Source organism: Sorex araneus, chromosome 6 (genome assembly GCF_027595985.1).
Source record: "Sorex araneus isolate mSorAra2 chromosome 6, mSorAra2.pri, whole genome shotgun sequence".
Classification (NCBI taxonomy): Eukaryota; Metazoa; Chordata; class Mammalia; order Eulipotyphla; family Soricidae; genus Sorex; species Sorex araneus.
In genome coordinates, this window is record NC_073307.1 from 74,012,774 (window position 1) to 74,033,623 (window position 20,850).

Sequence of the window (20,850 nt, forward strand, 5' to 3'; positions counted from 1 at the left end):
CTTTAACAAATGGTGCTGGCACAACTGGACAACCACATGCAAAAGAATGGGCTTAGACCTCGACCTGACACCATGCACAAAAGTCAGATCAAAATGGATTAAAGACCTCAACATCAGACCACAAACCATAGGGTACATTGAAGACAAGGTCGGCAAAACCCTCCACAATATTGAAGATAAAGGTATCTTCAAAGATGACATGCACTGGCCAATCAAGTGGAATCAGAGATCAACAAATGGGACTACATGAAACTAAAAAGCTTCTGCACCGCAAAAGATACAGTGACCAGTATACAAAGACTATCTATAGAATGGGAAAGGATGTTTGCACAATACCCATCAGATAAGGGGTTAATATCAATGGTATATAAAGCACTGGTTAAACTCTACAAGAAGAAAACATCCAACCCCATCAGAAAATGGGGTGAAGAAATGACAGAAACTTTCCAAGGAAGAGATACGAATGGCCAAAAGGCACATGAAAAAGTGCTCTACATCACTAATCATTAGGGAGATGCAGATCAAAACAACCATGAGATACCACCTCACACCACAGAGACTAGCACACATCCAAAAGAACAAAAGCCACCGCTGTTGGAGAGGATGTGGGGAGAATGGGACCCATCTACACTGCTGGTGGGAATGCCGACTGGTTCAGCCCTTTTGGAAAACAATATGGACGACTCTCAAAAAACTAGAAATTGAGCTCCCATTTGACCCAGCAATACCACTGCTGGGAATATATCCTAGAGGAGCAAAAAAGTATAGTCGAAATGACATCTGCACTTATATGTTCATCGCAGCACTGTTTACAATAGCCAGAATCTGGAAAAAACCCGAGTGCCCTAGAGCACATGACTGGTTGAAGAAACTTTGGTACATCTATACAATGGAATACTATGCAGCTATTAGAATAAAGGAGGTCATGAATTTTGCATATAAGTGGATCGGCAGGGAAAGAATCATGCTAAGTGAAATGAGCCAGAAAGAGAGAGACAGACATAGAAAGATTGCACTCATCTGTGGAATATAGAATAACAGAGTAGGAGACTAACACCCAAGATTAGTAGAAATAAGTACCAGGAGGCTGACTCCATGGCTTGGAGGCTGGCCTCACACTCTGGGGAGAGGGCAACTGAGAGAAGGGATCACCAAGTATAATGCGGTCAGAGGCCATGCGGGGGAAGGGTGATGCGGGCTGAATGTAGACTAGAGACTGAACACAGTGGCCACTCAACACCTTTATTGTGAACCGCAACACCTAGTTAGAGAGAGAACAAAAGGGAATACCCTGCCATGGTGGCGGGGTGGGGTGGGGGAGATGGTATTGGGGAGGGTAGGAGGGATGCTGGGTTTACTGGTGGTAGAGAGTGGGCACTGGTGAAGGGATGGGTTCTCGAACTTTGTATGAGGGAAACAAGAGCACAAAGATGAGTAAATCTGTAACTGTACCCTCACGGTGATTCACTAATTAAAAGTAAATAAATTTATTTTTCCTTTATTAAAAATAAGTAAAGGGAAAAAAGAAAGTAAAAAAAAAGAAAAAATCACTTTCATCTCTTTCATTATTTGCATATAGGAAAGCTGTGGACTCTAGTATTGATTTTGTAAACTGCTACACTACTATACAAATCTATTATTTCTAGAGCATTTTTGGTAGAGATTTAATGTTCTCTAAGTATAGTATCATGCCCTCTGCAAGTAATGAGAGTTTGAGTTCTTCATTTCCTCTCTGGAGGTGCTTAATGTATTTTTCTTCCTTAATTGCTATGGCCAGTAATTCCAGTGCTATATTGAATAGCAGTGGTGAGAGTGGGCAACTTTGTCTTGTCCATGTTTTTAGATGGAAAGCTTTTAGTTTTTTCCCCACTGAAAATAATGCTTGAGGTAGATGGCTTTGACTATATTGAGGAAAGTTCCTTCAACTTTCATTTTGTTGAGAGTTTTTATCATGAGTGGGTGCTCAATCTTGTCACATGCTTTCTCTGAAAATATTGATATAATCATGTTTTTTTTTCTTTTATTGATATGATGCACTACGTTGATTGACATGAATGTTAAGCCATCCTTGCACCTACAGGATGAATCCTAGTTGATTAGTATATGATCTATTTGATTAGTCGTTGGATTTTATTAGTTGTGTTTTGTTGAGCATCTTTTCATCTGTTTTCATCAGGGATATTGACCTGTAATTTTCTCTTTCTGTGGTGTCTCTGTCTGCTTTGGGTATCAGGGTGATTTTTGCCTCAGAGAAACTATATGAGAGTGTTTCTGTTACTTCAATTACCTGGAAAAGCTTGAGAAGGACTGACAGTAGGTCTTCTTTAAATGTATGGAAGAATTCACTAGGGAATCCATCTAGACCTGGGCTTTTGTTCTTGGGAAGACTTTTTGATTATACATTCAATTTCCTTGAGAGTGATAGATTTGTTTAGGCGTTCCAAGTCTTCTTGGTTCAGCCTTGAGAGGTTATAGGAATCCAGGAATTTATCCATTTCTTTTAGGTTCTCTTCTTTCATGACATAGACACTCAAAATAATCTCTGATGATCTTTTGAATTTCTTTGGTTTCTGTTGTGATATTTTCCTTTTCTTCTTATTCAGTTTATTAGGGTACTTTGTTTTTGATTCTTTGTAGTAGTTTATTGATCTTGTTTATTTTTTCAAAGACATGGCTCTTGGCTTCATTGATTCTTTCAATTGTTTTTGGGATTCATGCTTGTTGATTTCTGCTCTAAGTTTTATTATTTCTTTCCTCCTGCCTGGTTTGGGCTCTTTTTGTTGATTATTGTCTAAGACCTTGGGCTGTGAAGTCAAGTTATTTATGTGGACCTTTTCTTCCTTCTTGATGTATGCTTGCAGAGTTACAAACTTTCCTCTTAACACATTTTTTGCTGTGTCCCATGAGTTCTCATAGCTTGTGTCCTCATTCTCATTTATTTCCAGGAATCTTTTTTTTTCTTCTTTGATTTCCTCTCTAACACATTGTTTGTTCAGCAGCGAGCTGTTTAATTTCCAGGTGTTTGATTTGATTCTCCATTTCTGTGTGTGATTAACTTTTACTTTCAGTGCATCTTTGAAAATCTAGTGGATACAATTTCTATCTTCTTAATTCTATAAAGGTTTGTTTTGTGACCCAGCATGTGGTCAGTCTTGGAGAGTGTCCCATGTGCACTGGGGAAAAATGTGTATTTGGCTTTTGGAGGATGAAAAACTACGTATATATATCTACTGGCCCTTTCTCTTCCATTTCTTCTTTTAAAGCCATTATTTCTATGCTGGACTTTAGTCAGTTAATCTCTCAAGAGGTGATAAGGCGGTGTTTAAGTCTCCTACTACTACAATGTTGCCACCAAAGTTCTCCTTGAAGTCTATTAGCAATTGTTTTATATATTTTGCTGGCCCCTCATTGAATGCTTATATGTTTATGAGTGTGATTTCTTCCTGAGGTACATATTCCTTGATAACTAAGCAATGGCCTTCACAGTCCCTTTTAACCTTTTTCAGCCTCAAATTTATGTGTTCAGATACTAGTATGGCTACCCCTTTTCTGAAGGAGTTGTTTGCTTGAAAAATTGTTTTTCATCTTTTGACTTTGAGTCTGTTTTCTTTGACTGTTCAGATGTGTTTCTTGTAGGCAGCAGAATGTTTGGATTGAGTTTTTATTCCATTTGCCACTCTCTGTCTCTTAATTGGTGCGTTTAACTCATTGACATTGAGAGAGTTTATTGTTATTGCTTTTATGCCATCTTTCTGTAGAAGTTTGTTTAAAGTTTGAGTCTATGAGGTCCCTGAACTGTTGTTTATCCATGAAGCTGTGTATCATTCCTTCAAATCTGAATAAGCCTAGCCAGGTAAAGTATTCTTGATGAAGCATTCATTTCATTTAGTGTTTTTTTTTTAACTATATCCCAATACTATCTTTAGGCCTTGTGTCACTTGTCACTTGTCATTCCATTGATCTTCGATTTGCTCAAGAGGGCGCCAGTAGCGTCTCTATTCATCCCTGTCTTGTGCTAGTGTAGACCAATGGTATCTGCTCACTCCAGGAACAGGAAGAGCCTCAAAACTGTTCGTTCAGGTTTTTGATGAAGAAGTCTGACCATCTCGTAGGTCGGCGGCCACTCAGTCTTTTGATGTCCTGTTGAATCCAGTCAGTAACAGCTCTAGTCCAGTGGTCATCTCTGAATTGTATTACATGTCCAGCCCATCTGATTTTTGACACCTTGGCAAATGAGACAGCATCGCTGATTCTTGACCATCTATGGAGGTTGGAACTCCAGATTCCTTCTCTCACTTGAGTGAAACGTGATACTCCAAGCATAGCTCTTTTGATTCCTCTTTGGGATACCCGAATAGTGTTCTCATCCTGTTTTCGTAGGGACAAGGTCTCTGATGCGTATGTTAGTGCAGGAATAACGGTGGAGTCGAAAAGATGGGCCCAGAGCTAGAGGTTCTTTATTGTCTTAACCACTTCTTCGAGGCTCTTGATGGCAGTCCAGTAACAGTAACAGTAATGGGCCTCATTCAAATCTTTAGCCTAGAGGGTTTTATCTGTTAAATCTGTTGTGAATGGCTCATCAGAAAGATCATACATCATGACCAAGTAGGATTCATCCCAGGGATGCAAGGATGGTTTAACATTTGCAAGTCAATCAACATAATTCATCATATTAATAAAATAAATAATAAAAACCATATGATCATATAAGTAGATGCAGAGAAAGCATTTGACAAGATTCAGCACCCGTTTATGATGAAAACATTCAGCAGAATGGGCATTGAAGGAACTTTCCTTAATATAGTCAAAGCCATCTACCAAAAACCCACAGCAAGTATCACTCTCAATGGGGAAAAACATAAAGCCTTCCCTCTAAGATCGGGCATAAGGCAAGGTTACCCACTTTTGCCACTCCTATTCAATATAGTACTGGAAGTCCTGGCCATAGCAGTTAGACAATAAAATGATATCAAGGGCATAGAGGAAGGAAAGGAAGAGATCAAGTTATCACTATTTGCAGAAGTTATGATACTATACTTGGAAAACCCTAAAGACTCTACAGAAAAGCTCCTAGACACAATAAGTTGATATAGTAAAGTGGCAGGCTACAGAATCAACATCCAAAAGTCCATGGCTTTATTATATACAAATAATGAAAGAGAAGAAAGAGACATTTAAAAAAATCCTGTTCACAATAGTTCCTCAGAAAATCAAGTACCTTGAAGTCAGCTTAACCAAAGAGGTGAAGGACCTATACAAGGAAAATTACAAAACACTACTTCAGAAAATAAAGGAAGACACTAGGAAATGGAGACACATCCCATGCTCATGGATAGGAAGAATTAGCATTATTAAAATGGCAATACTGCCCAAAGCACTATACAAATTTAATGCAGTCCCTATCAGGATACCCATGACAGTTTTTCAAAGAAATAGACAAAACACTCCTGAAATTGATATGGAACAATAAACCCCCACGAATAGCTAAAGCAATCCTTGGGAAAAAGAAGATGGGTGGTGTCACCTTCCCCAACTTCACACTCTACAACAAAGCAGTAGTAATTAAAACAGCATGGTATTGGGATTAAAAACAGATCTGCAGACCAATGGAACACAGTTGAATATCCTGTCACAGACACCCAAGTATATGGCCACTTAATCTTTGACAAAGGAACAAGAAATGCAAAGTGGAACAAGGAAAGCCTCTTCAACAAGTGGTGCTGGGAAAACTGGATAGCTATCTGCAAAAAAATGAACTCTGACCTCAGTCTAATGCCAACACAAAAGTCAGATCAAAGTTGATTAAAGACCTCAATATCAGACATGAATCTATAAGGTTCATAGAAGAAAATGTAGGCAGAACTCTCCATGACATTGAAGCTAAAAGCATCTTTAAGGACGAAAAAGCACTGACCATGCAAGTAGAAGGAAACAAATGGGACTACATCAAGCTAAGTAGCTTCTGCACTTCAAAAGAAACAGTGACCAAAATACAGAAATAGCCCACAGAATGGGAAAGAAGATTTACCCAATACCCTTCTGATAAGGGATTAATATCAAAGATACACAAGACACTAATAGAATTGTATAAAAAAAAACCTCCAGCCTCATCAAAAAATGAACAGAAGTTTCCTCAAAAAACAAATACAAATGGCCAAAAGGCACATGAAAAAATGCACCACATCACTAGTCATCAGGGACATGCAAATCAAAACAACAATGAGATATCATCTTACACCACAGAGACTGGCACACATTCAAAAGAACAAAAGCAACTAGTGCTGGCGTGGATGTGGGGGAAAAGGGACGCTCCTTCACTGTTAGTGGGAATGCTGACTGGTCCAGCCTTTCTGGTAAACAATATGGACAGTTCTTCAAAAACTAGAAATTGAGCTTCCATATGACCCCGCAATACCACTTCTGGGAATATATCCCGAGGATGCAAAAAAGCACAGTAGAAATGACATCTGTACCTATATATTCATTATAGCACTGTTCACAATAGCCAAAATCTGGAAACAACCCAGGTACCCTAAAACAGATGACTGGTTAAAGAAACTTCGGTACATCTACACATTGGAATACTATGCAGCTTTTAGGAGAGATGAAGTCATGAAATTTGCTTATAAATGGATAGACATGGAGAGTATCATGCTAAGTGAAATGAGTCAGAGGGACAGACATAGAGGGACTGCACTCATTTGTGGAGTATAAAATAACATCACATGAGGCTGACACCCAAGGACAGTAGATACAAGGGCCAGGGGGATTGCCCCATTGCTGGAAGCCTGCTTCATGAGTGGAAGGGAGAAGTCAGATGGAATAGAGAAGGGATCACTAGGAAAATCATGGCTGGAGGAACAAGTTGGGATGGGACATGTGTGCCAAAAGTAGATACTGGACCAAACATGATGACCTCTCAGTGTCTGTGTTGCAAGCCTTAATGCCCCAAAGAGAGTATGGGGAATATTGTCTGCCATGGAGGCAGGGGGAGGGTGGGAAAGTGGGGGTTTACTTGTTATATTGGTGGTGGGGAATGTGCACTGGTGGAGGGATGGGTGTTTGATCATTGTGAGATTTTAACCCAAACATGAAAGCTTGTAACTATCTCATGGTGATTCAATAAAATTTTTTAAAAAATTTAAAAAAATAAATCTGTTGTGAATCTAAGGAATGCTCCTTTTTATATAATTTTCTTCTTTGACCTTGCTGCTTGCAGTATTGTATCTCTATCAGTGGTATTTTTTGTTCTGATTATGATATGTTTTAGAGACTCTTATTATGTTCCCTTTTAGTTGGTACTCTTTGGGATTCTTGGATCTGGATACCTGCATTCTCTGACTCTGGGAACTTTGCAGCAATGATGTCTTTAACTGTTGCTAGCTCATAGGGTTTAACTACAGTAATTCTTAGTTGTTTCTCTTGAATTCATCCCATAGTTTCCATGCCTACTTTTGAGCTACTTTGAGCTCTTTTTTTTATCTTCTCTTGTTACCTGTTTTGTTTTTTCTGCATGCCATCTTCAAGCTCACTGATTTTGTCCTCAGCCATTGCTACTCTACTCTGGAAGCTACCCATTGAGTTTTTCATTTCATCTACCAGTTTGGTTTTTTTTTATAAATGACACTTCTGTTTGTAGTTTTCTTATTTCTTCTTTCATTTCCTCTTATGTTTTATTGAATGTCCATTGCACTGTTTCTTTCATATTCTGCTGTATTTTATTGGCTGTCCATTCCACTGTTTCTTTGAGCTCACTAAACATCTTCACGATTTCTTCTCTGAATTCTTTTTTTAAAAAATTATTTATTTTATTAAATCACCATGTGGAAAGTTATAAAGTTTTCAGGCTTATGTCTCAGTTATACAATGCTCGAACACCTGTCCCTTCACCAGTGCTCATATTCCACCAAAAACCCCAGTATACCTCCCACCCCCCTAACCCCCCACCCCCACCTGCGTAGCTGATAAATTTCACTTCACTTTCTTTTTACCTTGATTACATTCCATATTTCAACACAAAATTCACTGTTGTTGTCGGAGTTTCCCCCCAAAAGACAGTCCTGCTGATAAGGAAGCATTTGATAATTTTTAGTTTTCCATTGCTGAGAATGAAGAGATATGAAGTGGCGTGGTTGTGACAGGGGCCGTGCGGTTTAGGATTTCTGTTTTTTAGTATTTTAGTAATTAAGTCCAGGGAGATTTATGTTAGAAATTGCATCATTTCCCTTCCTGGGGCAGCATGGGGCTATGGCTTAGTTCACAGTCTAGAGATATTGCTGGAAGCAGTTGCTGGTACCAAAAGTACTCTAGTTGGCCTCCAGATCATGGTTGATCAGCAGCAGAGCGACTGCACAAACGTGTGGCCACCCAGCTTGCATCTCCACGGAGCTCGCACCAGTATCGCCCCGGCCCGAGATTGCCCATGCATCCTGCTGTTTCAAGTTCAAGTTCAAACCTCTTTGTTTTTTTCTTTCCGCGCCACCAAGTTCGTACCTCCTTAATGGTCCTCATAATATGGTGGATACCACGCCTCTTTTTCCCAAAAAGGGAAAAAAAAACCCGAGAAAGATCTTTCCCCTCCTCGGCCGGTGTGGGGCTATGGCTTAGTTCACAGTCTATAGACATTGCTGCAAGCAGTTGCTGGTACCAAAAGTAGTCTAGCTGGCCTCCGGATTATGGTTGATCAGCATCAGCTCTTCTCTGAATTCTTTATCAAAGAAATTATGTGAATATTCCTTGTTGAGGCTTCAGGTCTGTTTTCTTCATCCACTTCTCATGGTGGGGATGCGCGGTTTCCCCATAATGCCATGGTAGTCTGTATCTGGATTCCTCCAGCACACCATCACTTCCCCCTCTCACTGCCATAGAGGACTTTGGGAGGGCTTGGTGGATGGTGATCTGCTCTTTCTCCTTCAAGGATATTATCTTTCCCTTTGATGCTCCTGTGTGACTTGTGTGGGGCCTCTGGTACTGATTCAGGGGACATGTTTGGTCTGAAATTATCGTTACTTTTAGATTAGAATTATATTGATTATTGTGTTATTTTTGTGAGTTTGGGGAGTGTGCTGATTGGAATAAGTTAATGGATTGTTGGCCTAATATTGCTGGAATAGCCAAAGCTGCCTTGGTGAGAGTTTGGTATAAGAGGCCAAATGTGAGTCCAATGAAATATGGAAGAGGAGATGAACCAATAGTCTGGGAACCACATCCCCTGCCACTACTGATCTGCCCAGTGGGGAGGGCCATGCACATGAAGTCACAATTGAAGTCCCACTGTGCAGGAGATGTCCCTTCTTATCTAGATGCTTCTCTGGGCATCTGCAGCTACAGAGGGGCTTCTCTGTTTGCTGTTGCCTCCTGCCATGCTGCCCTGTTCAAGGATTTTTAATGAAAAGAAGACAGATGTTTGAGACTGTCTTTACCGGTAGTGGAGTGTTTATTTCATCTGGGTACACCTACTTTTAGGGCTTCAGTCCTATTGAGCCTCTGTGATAGGGGTCTTCATCCTCCCACCTGTTTTCTGACTACCACAGGGCTGTTCTCAGGCAGCTCTGACACTTCTTTCATCCTGCCCCAAGTGTTGCTACTCAAGATCTAATGAGATCCAGCTGCCAAGATTTTGAGTCAGCAGATGGTCACAGCAGTGTCCACTGCCGTTATGTCCTGGAGCTCCTCATTTGAACTTGTGTTCCTGACTCAGACTTTTGCTCTCGCTTTTCTGGGAATAGATGCCTCTGCAGTTGGGGCTAGAGTAAAGCCTCAGTGGGAGCACTTCAAGGTACTCTAAAATACCTGAGCGTGGGTCGTCAGAGCATGATTCACTTTTCCTTATTTATCCCCTCCACGGTACTGCAGGTCTGAGAATCTGGAATACATTTACAACCAACTGAGAGCACTGAAGGTCAGGAGCATGGTTGGTCTCCTGGACAAGGTTAAAAGCAGCTACTTCCCAGCCTTCCAAGCCATGTTCAGAGATGTTACAGCAGGTGAGATCAGCACTCTTTTCATACTATTTTCATAAATAAATGAGTTAAAATTTTTATTTAGTAGTGAACTTATTTCTTTATGTGAATTCAATTTTGAAATTTTGTTTTTTTTTCTGGGGTATCAGCCCTGGTACCCCAGAAGTGCTCACTTCTGGGCTCAGCATCTCTCCTGGTAGTATTCAGATAACAGGTGAGCCATGTGCAAGACAAGCACCTTACCAGCTAGACTATCTCTCTGGCCCTGTTTTATTTATTTTTTTGTAATATGCCAATCTGATGTAATCAGCATGATGGTAAGAATATAATACCAAAAAGCAAGAAAGCAGCTACACCACATTCTGTTTGCATTTTCATTGCTTTATGACTGGAAAAGTCTCTTTACTTCTCACATTTCGGTATTTTTCTTTACCATGGAGATTGTACACACACGCTTCCTGCCTACTCTGCTGAGCTATTGTGAGATAGTATTAGTGAAAGTATTTTCTGAATTACTGTACAAATGCATGCTATTTTTCATTCTCTAGAATTCAGGCCCCTACCACTGTGACTCATTAAGAAGTCTGTTTATTTCTACCTCTCCTTTTGCTTTTTGGTATTCCTATTGTCAGATGGAAGTCAAATTTTCTGGTCATGTGAGCAGCAGATATGATCAATACTTATTACAATTGCAAAGCCAACAAAGTCTATAATTTGAAATAGGTTCATTGTTTCAGGATTTTCTCTTTCCTCATAAATACACTTGGCTTCTTTGATTTTTCTTACTAAAGCTCTTTAAAGTTTTTTAGTAATGAAGGTTAAAATGAGTTTTTAATATTTTTCTTTATTCTTTTATTTGGGGGTTCATGCCCACTTGTACTCAGTGCTTACTCCCTGCTTTGTGCTCAAAGATCACTCCTGACCAACTCAGGGGAGTCATGGATAGATTTTGAGTTAGCTATGTGCAAGGCAAGCACCCTACTTGCTGCACTATGGCTCTGGGCCCTAGAATGTGATTTTAAAGATATGTACTGGGCTGACAATGTGACCTAATGATGAAATGCATACCTTACATTCATGAAAACTCGTTTTCATCCCTGTCACTTAAAATGTACATATTTTTTCTATAAAAAATTAAAAAAAATAACTCCCAAATTAAAAAAAAATCAAAATATATTTGTTCTGTTGAAGAAAAGACTGTTTTTGTCTGGAGCATATTGTTTCATCTCAGCTAAATTAACAGTAATATCTCTTTGTCTTCTCTCACCAAGAAGTTCTAGGTAGTGGGGTTTCTGACATGTGTTGAATAACAGAATAATTGGCATAACCGGTTAGCATTTAAGTTCTTCCTGGGACCTAAAAATTTACCACAGAAGCTATTCTACCTAAAGCTTCCTTAAGAGAAGGTTCTTTGTGAGATTTTAGTTTATTGCTTGGCTGAGAGATTTTGTGAACCAAAGGAATCAGCTTTTGCCCCCAGTTTATACTCTAAATGGTGCAGGTGTCCCCACAAATGGTCGGTGTGCACTAAAAGTGTGAGAGATTATTGTGGAAGATATGTATATAGTTACAACTAAAACATGAATAACAATTACAGTTTTTGGCAAATGATAAAAGTTTTTAACTTATGGAAAAATAATGATTTAAAGTTTTCATTTAAAACTACTTAGGTTGAAATAGATGTCTATTTAGATTAAATTTATTATGAAATTAATATAAAGGTATCATATAGCTATATAATATCATAAAGGAAGTATGGACATGACTGGAATGTGGGATCCCTCCATTAAGAATCACTGATCTAATCAACTTACTGCAACTTTCTTTATTTGAGTTATTTTCTAATTCCTACAGTTTGAGTCCATTTTCTACTTTCTACAGTTCCATTTGGAATATGGATTACAAATGTATCACAAATGTATCACAAACTGTTGTAAGTAGTGAGCCCCACGAGCATTCGGCCAGTGATTCAACAGATAATCTCAGAGTAATCCTTCTTTTAGTCAGCTGAGAACAGGTCAATTAACAGGAATATCTTGGGGAATTTAGAACTGAATTTCTTCTGTTATAAGGCAGAAAAAATAAAGTTACCTTTTAGGATTTTCTACAAGTTGATATTGTAGCAGTAGAGAAATGCTTCACCTATTAAAACTGTTTACTAATTCGTGTGTTTTGAGTTTCATTTAGCTTCATCCACAAAATATAATGTTAGACTTTGCTCTCATATGAAAGCAGATTACCTGCAAGGAAAGAGAATTTCTATAAACACTAGCTTCCTGTTCAATTTGTCCAACAGGTTTTTGCATTCTCTCTAAGTTTCTTTGCAGAATAGTAGCTGAAGTTCATGTTTTCTACTTTCCCCTTATAGAGGACTAACAAAGGGCTGCTTTTTACCCTGGACTGTGCTCAAAGGAATGGCACAAAATTTATTGGCTTTGAAGGCCAGCAGAAATTCGCCATAATCAGTTCATGCTATTTCTTAGTCTCTGTGACTCTCCTCCATAGAACTTAATGAGATTCCTTATTGGCAAATTTTTATGAGTCATTTCATTGATGGAATGACTTCTTTGGTCCGATACTGAATCTGAAGATTCTGATTCTGCTGTGTTTCAGTCTTCTTTACAGGAGCCCTTTAAATTAATTGCTATTCAGATTATTTTTTTATATCTATAAAGATTAAATGTGTCTAAGGTTATCCAATTGGTGTGTGAGTTCTTACTTGAAAACAGATTATTCTAACTCTAAAAGTTGTATTTTGTCATATATTTGAATCCACAAATATTTGTCAAATATCTTCTATTTGGGGAGCACCAAATGGGGCTGGAAAATCCAGAAAGAAGTCCAGATATATGAATGTTGTAAAAGAGAGTTCTCGTACCATTATCCTATTTGCCCAGGGTGCTGCAGAATTTAATGTAGAAATATTCTACATTTGCCTATCCAGAATGTAATTACATCATATAATATTCTAGCATAAAAGCTAAAGAGTTTTGAAAATATTCTTACATTTTGGAAATAAAGTCTAACTGTTGTTTTGAAGCTACTTTCATTTTCAGTTATTAAGGATATTAGTAAGTTTTCAGGCAAGTGAAGGTGATTTTCAATTCCTTTCAGCCTTGACAGAGGCTCAGGACATCTACATCCACTTAATGCCGCTCCAGCGGCACCTGGAAGCCCTGGAGGGCATGGAATTCCCAGAGGTGAAGTCTGGGCTGTGGCCTCTCCTCCACGTGGTCTGTCTGGTCTGGGCCACATGCCAGTCCTACTGCTCCCCGGGCCGGCTGACCGTGCTGCTCCAGGAGATCTGCAACCTCCTCATCCAGCAGGTCTGCCGCCAGGAACCCCGTCTGTCCCTGGGGCTGTTGACGTTAAGCCACAGGAGAAAGTCAAGTATGGGGCGGGGGTTCCTGTGCAGGGAAATAATTATGATCCAAAGGTAACTCACACTTGCATTACTTTACTCTAACATACAAGAGCACGAAAACGTTTTCAGTAATACTGGAATATTAGATAATCTAGTCTCCCTTCCCCTCTGAAAACAGTGTGTCATATGAAAGTGGGACAGTTAAATTTTGGTCTCCTCAGACGATGCCAGCAGGACCCAGTTATTTCTGCCCCTCCCTGTGGTGATGAAAATAGTTGTTCAATAAACTCTGTTTCACAGATTTTTAGGTTTAAGTGTCTTGAAGTCTTCAAAACTCCTTCATGACTCAAAAACTTGTTGGATTTAAACTATTTTACAGTAATAAGCCAATAGTCAAAACAGAATATATGCCTTATATGATGGGTTAGCTGGCTCAACAGAAATCTCACAATATGTAAATAGATCTGTGTTAGTCAGCAGCAGAGACTAGAACCCAAAAATGCTATCTCTAGAGTTAGTAATTCCTGTGTTAAATCTTGCTTCACTATTTCTCAGTTGTGTGTGCCTGGAAACTCAATACCTGCCCTTGGTCCCCAATAAAGGGACTGACAAAAGTTTAGCAGGGCGACTGTGAGGATCCAGTGCAATTATGTGGGTCAAGATCTACATTGTGGTCTATGCATGTCTCTGAGTTACAAAGAAAAGCAGCTACTTGAATTGTTTCTTTACCTTATGAGATTATTTTTCCTGTGCTGGGGGTTGAATCTGTGGTTTCATGCATGCAAGAAGTCACACCCCCGGCCTGTCAGGGAATTGTTATAGCAACAACAAGCATGGAAACAACCTCAAGGAATAAGTCTGTGAACGGAATTGGAGAACTTAATGAGGTTTGAATGCTTTTCCCTCTAAGGTGACTTCTCTTTCTACAGAGCTATAAAACAGTTAACAAATTTCCTGGTAAAACAATGAACAATTTTAACAGTAACTAGTAATAATACTGAACACATTACAGACTCAAAATTACTGTTGTGATGTTCATGATGCTTGTCAATATCAGATGAACCCTTCAGGTAAGACAGGGGAGTCATATAAATTTTTATTTTTATTACTCTTATTTGGCAAAGACTCAGGAAAGATGAGTCACCAAAGGCTACAAATTCAGGACTGGAAGCCAGGTTGTTCGTCTCCTTTTCTAATAGAGCAGAGAGTCAAAAGAAATTCAACATATAAGAAAACTCAGCAAAAGCAAACATCATCCAAAACCATAAAGACCATTTTTTTACTTTTATTCATCCAAAGTTCAGGAAAAGACAGGCCATAGCTCTCACTCTCGCCTCCTATTATGCCATCAGTTATTTCTTTCCCTCTCTGTAGTGGTAAATATGGTTGTTCGATAACTTCAGTTTCACATATCTCTAAATTTAAGACTCTTGAAAACAGGGAAATGGTCATAACTCAAAAATAATTATTGCATTCATATTACTTTACAATAGAAATCCAGGGGCAGGAACGATAGTATAGTTGGTAGGGCATTTGACTTGCATGTGGCCTACCTGGGTTCGATCGCTGGCATCCCATATGGTTTCCCAGGCACTGCCAAGAGTAACTCCTGAGTGCAGAGCCAGGAATAACCCCTGAACATTGCTAGGCGTGACCCTTGCCCCCCCAAAAATAGGAAGCCAAAGGTCAAAGCAGAGTATCTGCCTCATATGTTGTGTCAGCTTACTCAACAGAAATCTCACAGTGTGTCATTATTTCTGTTTGGTTGCTTGCTCAACCTGGAGGCAGTCACGGAGTTCTTAAACCCAGGTCTAGTCCATCTAGATGGATCTATTTTTTACTACTATTACCTGTGTATTAAATTCAGTGATAGTTTTGGAAAAGTAGATAATGCCCTATAATCACAACCAGATTCAAAGATGATAATTGGTTTGCTTTCTAGGCATCTAATTATCTTGGCCCAGAAGAACTTCTGAGCAGTGAAATAGAAGAGAGTCAGAAAAAACTACATGTGGTTGTGGATACATTGAACTTCTTCAAGCATGTGTTTCAGGATAGAAGAGAGAATCTCCAGAGTTACTTCAAAGAGAACCAGGAAGTCAGGGAGTGGGATTTCCAGTCTACCTTGGTCTTTATGCGATTGGATGGCTTCTTGGAACATCTACACATGGTTGAAGTGAGTGTATTTATTCACCTCGGGCTCTCAACCCCACATAGAAACAAGAAATTCAGGTATCCAGTTGCAAAAAGGAAATGATCAACCCAATATAGATACCTGATTACTTGGATTATTCACATTAGAAGTTCCTGAAATTACTATCATAGAGCTACTTAGGAAGAATGTCCAATGAATATGTAAAATAATTCACTTGGTTTTCAAATTGCCAGTAATCTTTAGACTTTAAACTCTTTCTAAAAGTCTGTTGTGAAAATGCAAGAAATTTGATCTGGAAATATCTGGCTATTCTCCAAATACCATTTCATTGAGATTGTTTTACAGTTTCCCATCTTGTAAGACTAGTGAATCTTGAGCAAAACAAATAGAACTTTTGCTTAAACTTGAGTATTTCCCCAAATCTTTAATATGAATTTTAGTTTCAGGACTAGAGATGGAATATACAAGGCTCTTTCTTTTCAATGTTTTTATACTCAGAATTTAATATAGTTAAGAGGTCTTGATACTTTGTAGCTTTGTTTTTGCTAATTGAACTTTGGGGAGCAGTGGGAGGCAGAGTAATTAGATAATGTACTTACCCTAAAACTTTCTTTGATAAATTAGTGTCAGGTTTGATGTTAAGACAGTGGCCACATTGATCCAGAAGACATTAGAGTAATATTTCAAGATCATTATAAAGAGATTTTGGATGAAGAGAGGGCTATTGGGCTATAGTGAGTGGGGGGAAACTGTAGAATTATGAGAATAAGAGTGTGAGAATCTCTCTGAGCATTTTAATTAAAGACAGCATTGAAATAGCACTACCAAGAAACAGGTATGGGGAATCCAGTGATGAATGAAATAGGGCTTTGCTTATAATAAATGTATAAACCTGGATTGGTAGCCATACAGCAGGAGAAGCCATACAGCAGTTTAAAAGGGGAGACTAGGTAAAGAAAAAAGAGACATTGTTATGCTTATTGTGAGCAAGAAAGAAGCTGTTCAAAACCAGCAGGGCTCTAGGTAAGAAAAGAACACAAGAGCAATTAGTTTTTAAAGCTGGACTAAAAATTTTCCAGGAAAGAAAATAGGCAAAGTATTGCCATAAAAACAGAGAATATGTTTAAACAAAAAAGCCAGAGTCGGGACGTGAGCGATAGTACAGTGTGTAGGGCACTCACTGTCCACAGCTGACTCATGCTTAATCCCCAGCACCCATATGTTCCCCTGAGCATGGCCAAAAGGAACCCTGAGTGTGGCGTCAGGTGCTCTGAGCACTCTGGGTGTGGCCAGAAGAGAGCGCACAAGGGAATGAAAGAGCGAGAGAGAGCTAGAGAGAAAGAGAAAGAGGATATACTTTTTTTGGGGGGGTCACATCTGGCGTTGCACAGGGGTTACTCCTGGCTCATGCACTCAGGAATTACTCCTGGTGCTCAGAGGACCATATGGGATGCTGGGAATCAACCCGGGTCAGCCACGTGCAAGGCAAACGCCCTGCCTGCTGTGCTATTGCTCCCGCCCTGAGGATATAATTTGTTAAAGATACACTTTGTGCTTTCATTGGGATCACTGGGATTATAAAGTATACCTGGCCCTATTCTAAATGCCTCGTTTTCTAATGCCATGTCCATCACATTTAAAATGCACTCATTCCTCCCTCTTCCTTTCCACTTTTTATTCTCATGTTCACCCAGTCAAACCCTTTTATGTTATTTAGGTGTAAAATGAGATAGCCCCATTCTATTCCCCTCCTCCCCCTTCTGCCCCCCAACCCGCACCGCCAGATCTGAGCTTCCATGTAAAGTAACTGTTGTTTCCACCTTGCTGGTCTCCATCTCTGCAGAGAGCTGGAAAGGGAGCAGAACAGTGATACAGAACTGCCTGTTAGGCTGAAGTAACAGCATCTGTGCACACATGCTAACATGATGATAGTACATATAGACAGCAGTTCTGATATTAGCACTGTCTGTCACGTCGTCCCGTTGTTCATCGAGCAACTCGAGTGGGCACCAGTAAGGTCTCCATTGTAAGACTTGTTGTTACTGCTTTTGGCATTCGAATGCACCACGGAGAGCTTGCCAGGCTCTGCCATGCAGGCAGGATACTCTCGGTAGCTTGCCAGGCTCTCCGAGAGGGATGGAGGAATCGAATCCCGGTCGACTGTGTGCAAGGCAAACGCCCTACCCGCTGTGCTATCACTCTGGCCCTGATATTAGAGCACCTAATTTTCTGTGCATATTCAGTAGATACGAGTGGTAAGGCTACTCGTCTCCCTGACGTTACTATCGCCCAAGACTGCTTTTCTCCCTGAACTCAGGACAGAGATGTATGAAAACGTTTGTCCCGGTTTAAGAGGCTGTCTTGAATGCCACCTTGCTCTTGCTTTTCTATTTCTTGCCATCTTGAAATTTCTCTATTTTGTCCTTAAGTAAAATACTGTATTTTTTCTCAATCATATTTCTCTTTTCCTTTCTTTTCTCTTTCCCTTCTCCTCACCCTCTTCCCATTTCCCTCCCCTGTCCTATTAGTTCTCTTTTTATTTTCCTTGGATTTCTATGGTTTTCCTTTGTTCTTGGGCTGCTCCCTCTCCATCATCTAGTATTTTCTACCCTTCACTCCTTTCATCCCAAGTACTTGCCCAGGTTATTGCCTCTCCTTTGTGCATCACCATGTAACCCTGTCTCCATCCAGGGCTCTGGGACACAGAACTGTTGGTTGTCTCTGTGTAGAGTTTACCTGGCCCTTTACTGAGTTCCGTGAATCTCTCTGATGCCTCTTCAAAATCGCTCTCCAGCAAGAACAGCCAGGACCCTAACTTTATTCATCTTGCTGTTATAATATAATATGGTAACTTAAATTAATAAGTAACAGAGGCCAAGCTAGTAAAATGATGTCAATACATTCAGCTGTCCACAAGCTCATAGTGTCCACAAGCTCAGAGTTATGGTGTGAAGACGCGATTTTAATCTCCATAGTGCTCTCAGGTCTCTCCTCCCACCACTCTTCTTATTTTGGTTGCTTTTTCCTCCCTTTGCGCTCTTACTATTGCACATCGGAAGGTTTGTGTGGATGGATACTGACAAAGTAAAAGCAGAAGGACAGACAAAATGCTGGAGTGAAGTGGTACTTGCCGAGCAGCTTCACAGGCCTGCAGTATGCAGAATAAATGCCTTCTCGAGAGACCACCATCCTGCTCCCCTTTTTCATCAGCACCCTTATTAACACAACTGTGATGCATGATGCAACAAAATCTCTCAGGGAGCTACCCCATGGGGAGCGGAAAGGAAAAAGAGTAGAAAGAGAACAGACACTTTTCAAATTTTCTTACTTTAACAAATGAGGACAATTAAGTAAAATTCATAAATTAAAATGGAATTGATAAGAACCAGAAGGTTCATATTTAGCTGGAATTTTTCCAAAAAAAAAACCGTATGGATACAAGTATTATCTTTTCACATGAGTTTCTTCCTTCCTTCCTTCCTTCCTTCCTTCCTTCCTTCCTTCCTTCCTTCCTTCCTTCCTTTCTTTCTTTCTTTCTTTCTTTCTTTCTTTCTTTCTTTCTTTCTTTCTTTATCATCTTGGGAGGTCAACAAGTCTGATTTTCTCCCTCTAGTTTTCTTTTTACTTTTTAAAGAGTTCTGAATTTATTTTATGGTTTAATTATGCTTTTGCATACTTTATTTTGCCTTTGCACAGTCATTTTTATTTTAATGTAGGAGTACTGCTATTTATTTAGCCATTGATTAAGCTGATTGAACTGGACATGAACTCAATAATTAAAAAAATGTTTTAAATGCATATTCGTGAGATAGATCATTACAAAGCTGTTCGTAGTTGGGTTTTATACAATGATCCAGCACCCATCCCTCCATCAGTGTACATTTCCCACCACCAATGTTCCCTGTTTCCCTACTGCCATCCCCTAGTGCCACAGCCCTTACCCCAGCCTCCCTCTAGGGGAGGTACTTTCCTTCTGGCTCTCTCTCTCCTTTTCCTCTCATGCATTATGGTTTGCAGAACAGGTACTAAGAGGTCATGGTATTTGTTTAGGACATTTGGTATTTTTATCGGGATGGTAAGGCTGGAGTAGCTTTTCCAGTGGGTGGCTGCTTTGAGGTATAGATGTGACTGCTGAGGCTTCCAGAAGTATAGGGAGGAGGCAGGAGGTAGCCCATCACGACCCCAAGAAAGCCTGGAGATATCAGTCACAAAAACTGCATACCAAAAATTTCAGCAGATTATATCTTGGTGAGGTCGTCCTGAGACGGTGGAGTCAGGCCGAGGATATGGTGGTGATTTTGGATTGTGGAAACAAGTGACTGCTGGGGGCTCTGCTTGGGCAGGCACAGGCCAACCCGCCCCCCTCTGATTTACCCTGGCCTGTTCAGCCATGTGTGGGTCCAAGCTTAACTGTGGCTTTTGATCTCTTTTAATATTTATTTATGGATCTGAAGCAAGGCCGGCAGTAGAGCTTACAGGGTGGTGCTGGAGTTGGTTCGTGGGGGTGACTGTCAGTGCTTCCAGTGTATTGGGAAGTGGGAGGAGGTAGCCCACCCCAACTCTGAGAAAGCCTGGAGATTTCAGTCACAAAACCTGCATGCCTGAATTTTAAGCAGATTATATCTTGGCGAGGTCTGTCCTGAGATAGTGGAGTCAGGCCAAGGGTATGGTGGCGATTGTGGATCGTAGAAGCAAGTGACTGCTGGGGGCTCTGCTTGGGTGAGCCACCAGGCCAACCTGCCCCTCTTTGATTTACCCCAGTCTGTTCAGCCATACGCAGGTCTGAGATTAACTGTGGCTTTTGATCTCTTTCAAGATTTATCTCTGGGTCTCTGAAATAAGGCCAATAAATGAGCTTTCAGGGCTGAGCTGGAAGTGGTTTGTGGGTGTGTCTACCACATACCTAACTTCTGGCCTTTTAATTTCTTGGTAAATTTGGCCCCAAGATGTTGGGGTCTGGCCAAAGGCACAGCAGCAATTTTGGGGCATCTGGAAGTCTGAAGGCGCCATCAGACTGCTGATGCACTCGCCCCGAAGGTACAGGTTTACCTGCTGGCAGCACCATACCTCTTGCACGTTCTATTTTTAACCACACGATTTCTAAGATTTCTTTCCTAAATAAGTCATTTGGATAAAACTATAATTCACATTCTTTGGAATGGCTTAATTTGACTTTATAATTTACTAAGAAAATCCCCAAAGTATATAAAACTTTTACAATTTGAGTTATAAAATGAAAGACATTTGGTTGCATTTTGATATTTTCCATCATCTTGCCTTTGCTTAGTACTACATGTAGAACACATGCACATTCACTATTTACTTATACCAAATATCACATACCCTACATACATGCAAAAACACCCACC

The 20,850-nt window shown here is 40.0% G+C and overlaps 1 protein-coding gene across 1 annotated transcript in view; it reads left to right on the forward strand.

The window, feature by feature from the left end:
* The window catches only part of DNAH9 (dynein axonemal heavy chain 9), a 570,390-nt gene that overhangs the window by 25,866 nt on the left and 523,674 nt on the right, over positions 1-20,850 (forward strand). The window contains exons 4-6 of the mRNA XM_055143580.1: positions 9,856-9,986; positions 13,077-13,288; positions 15,269-15,502. Of these exons, the coding sequence (XP_054999555.1) occupies positions 9,856-9,986; positions 13,077-13,288; positions 15,269-15,502 (577 nt within the window). The remainder of the gene's footprint in view (positions 1-9,855; positions 9,987-13,076; positions 13,289-15,268; positions 15,503-20,850) is intronic.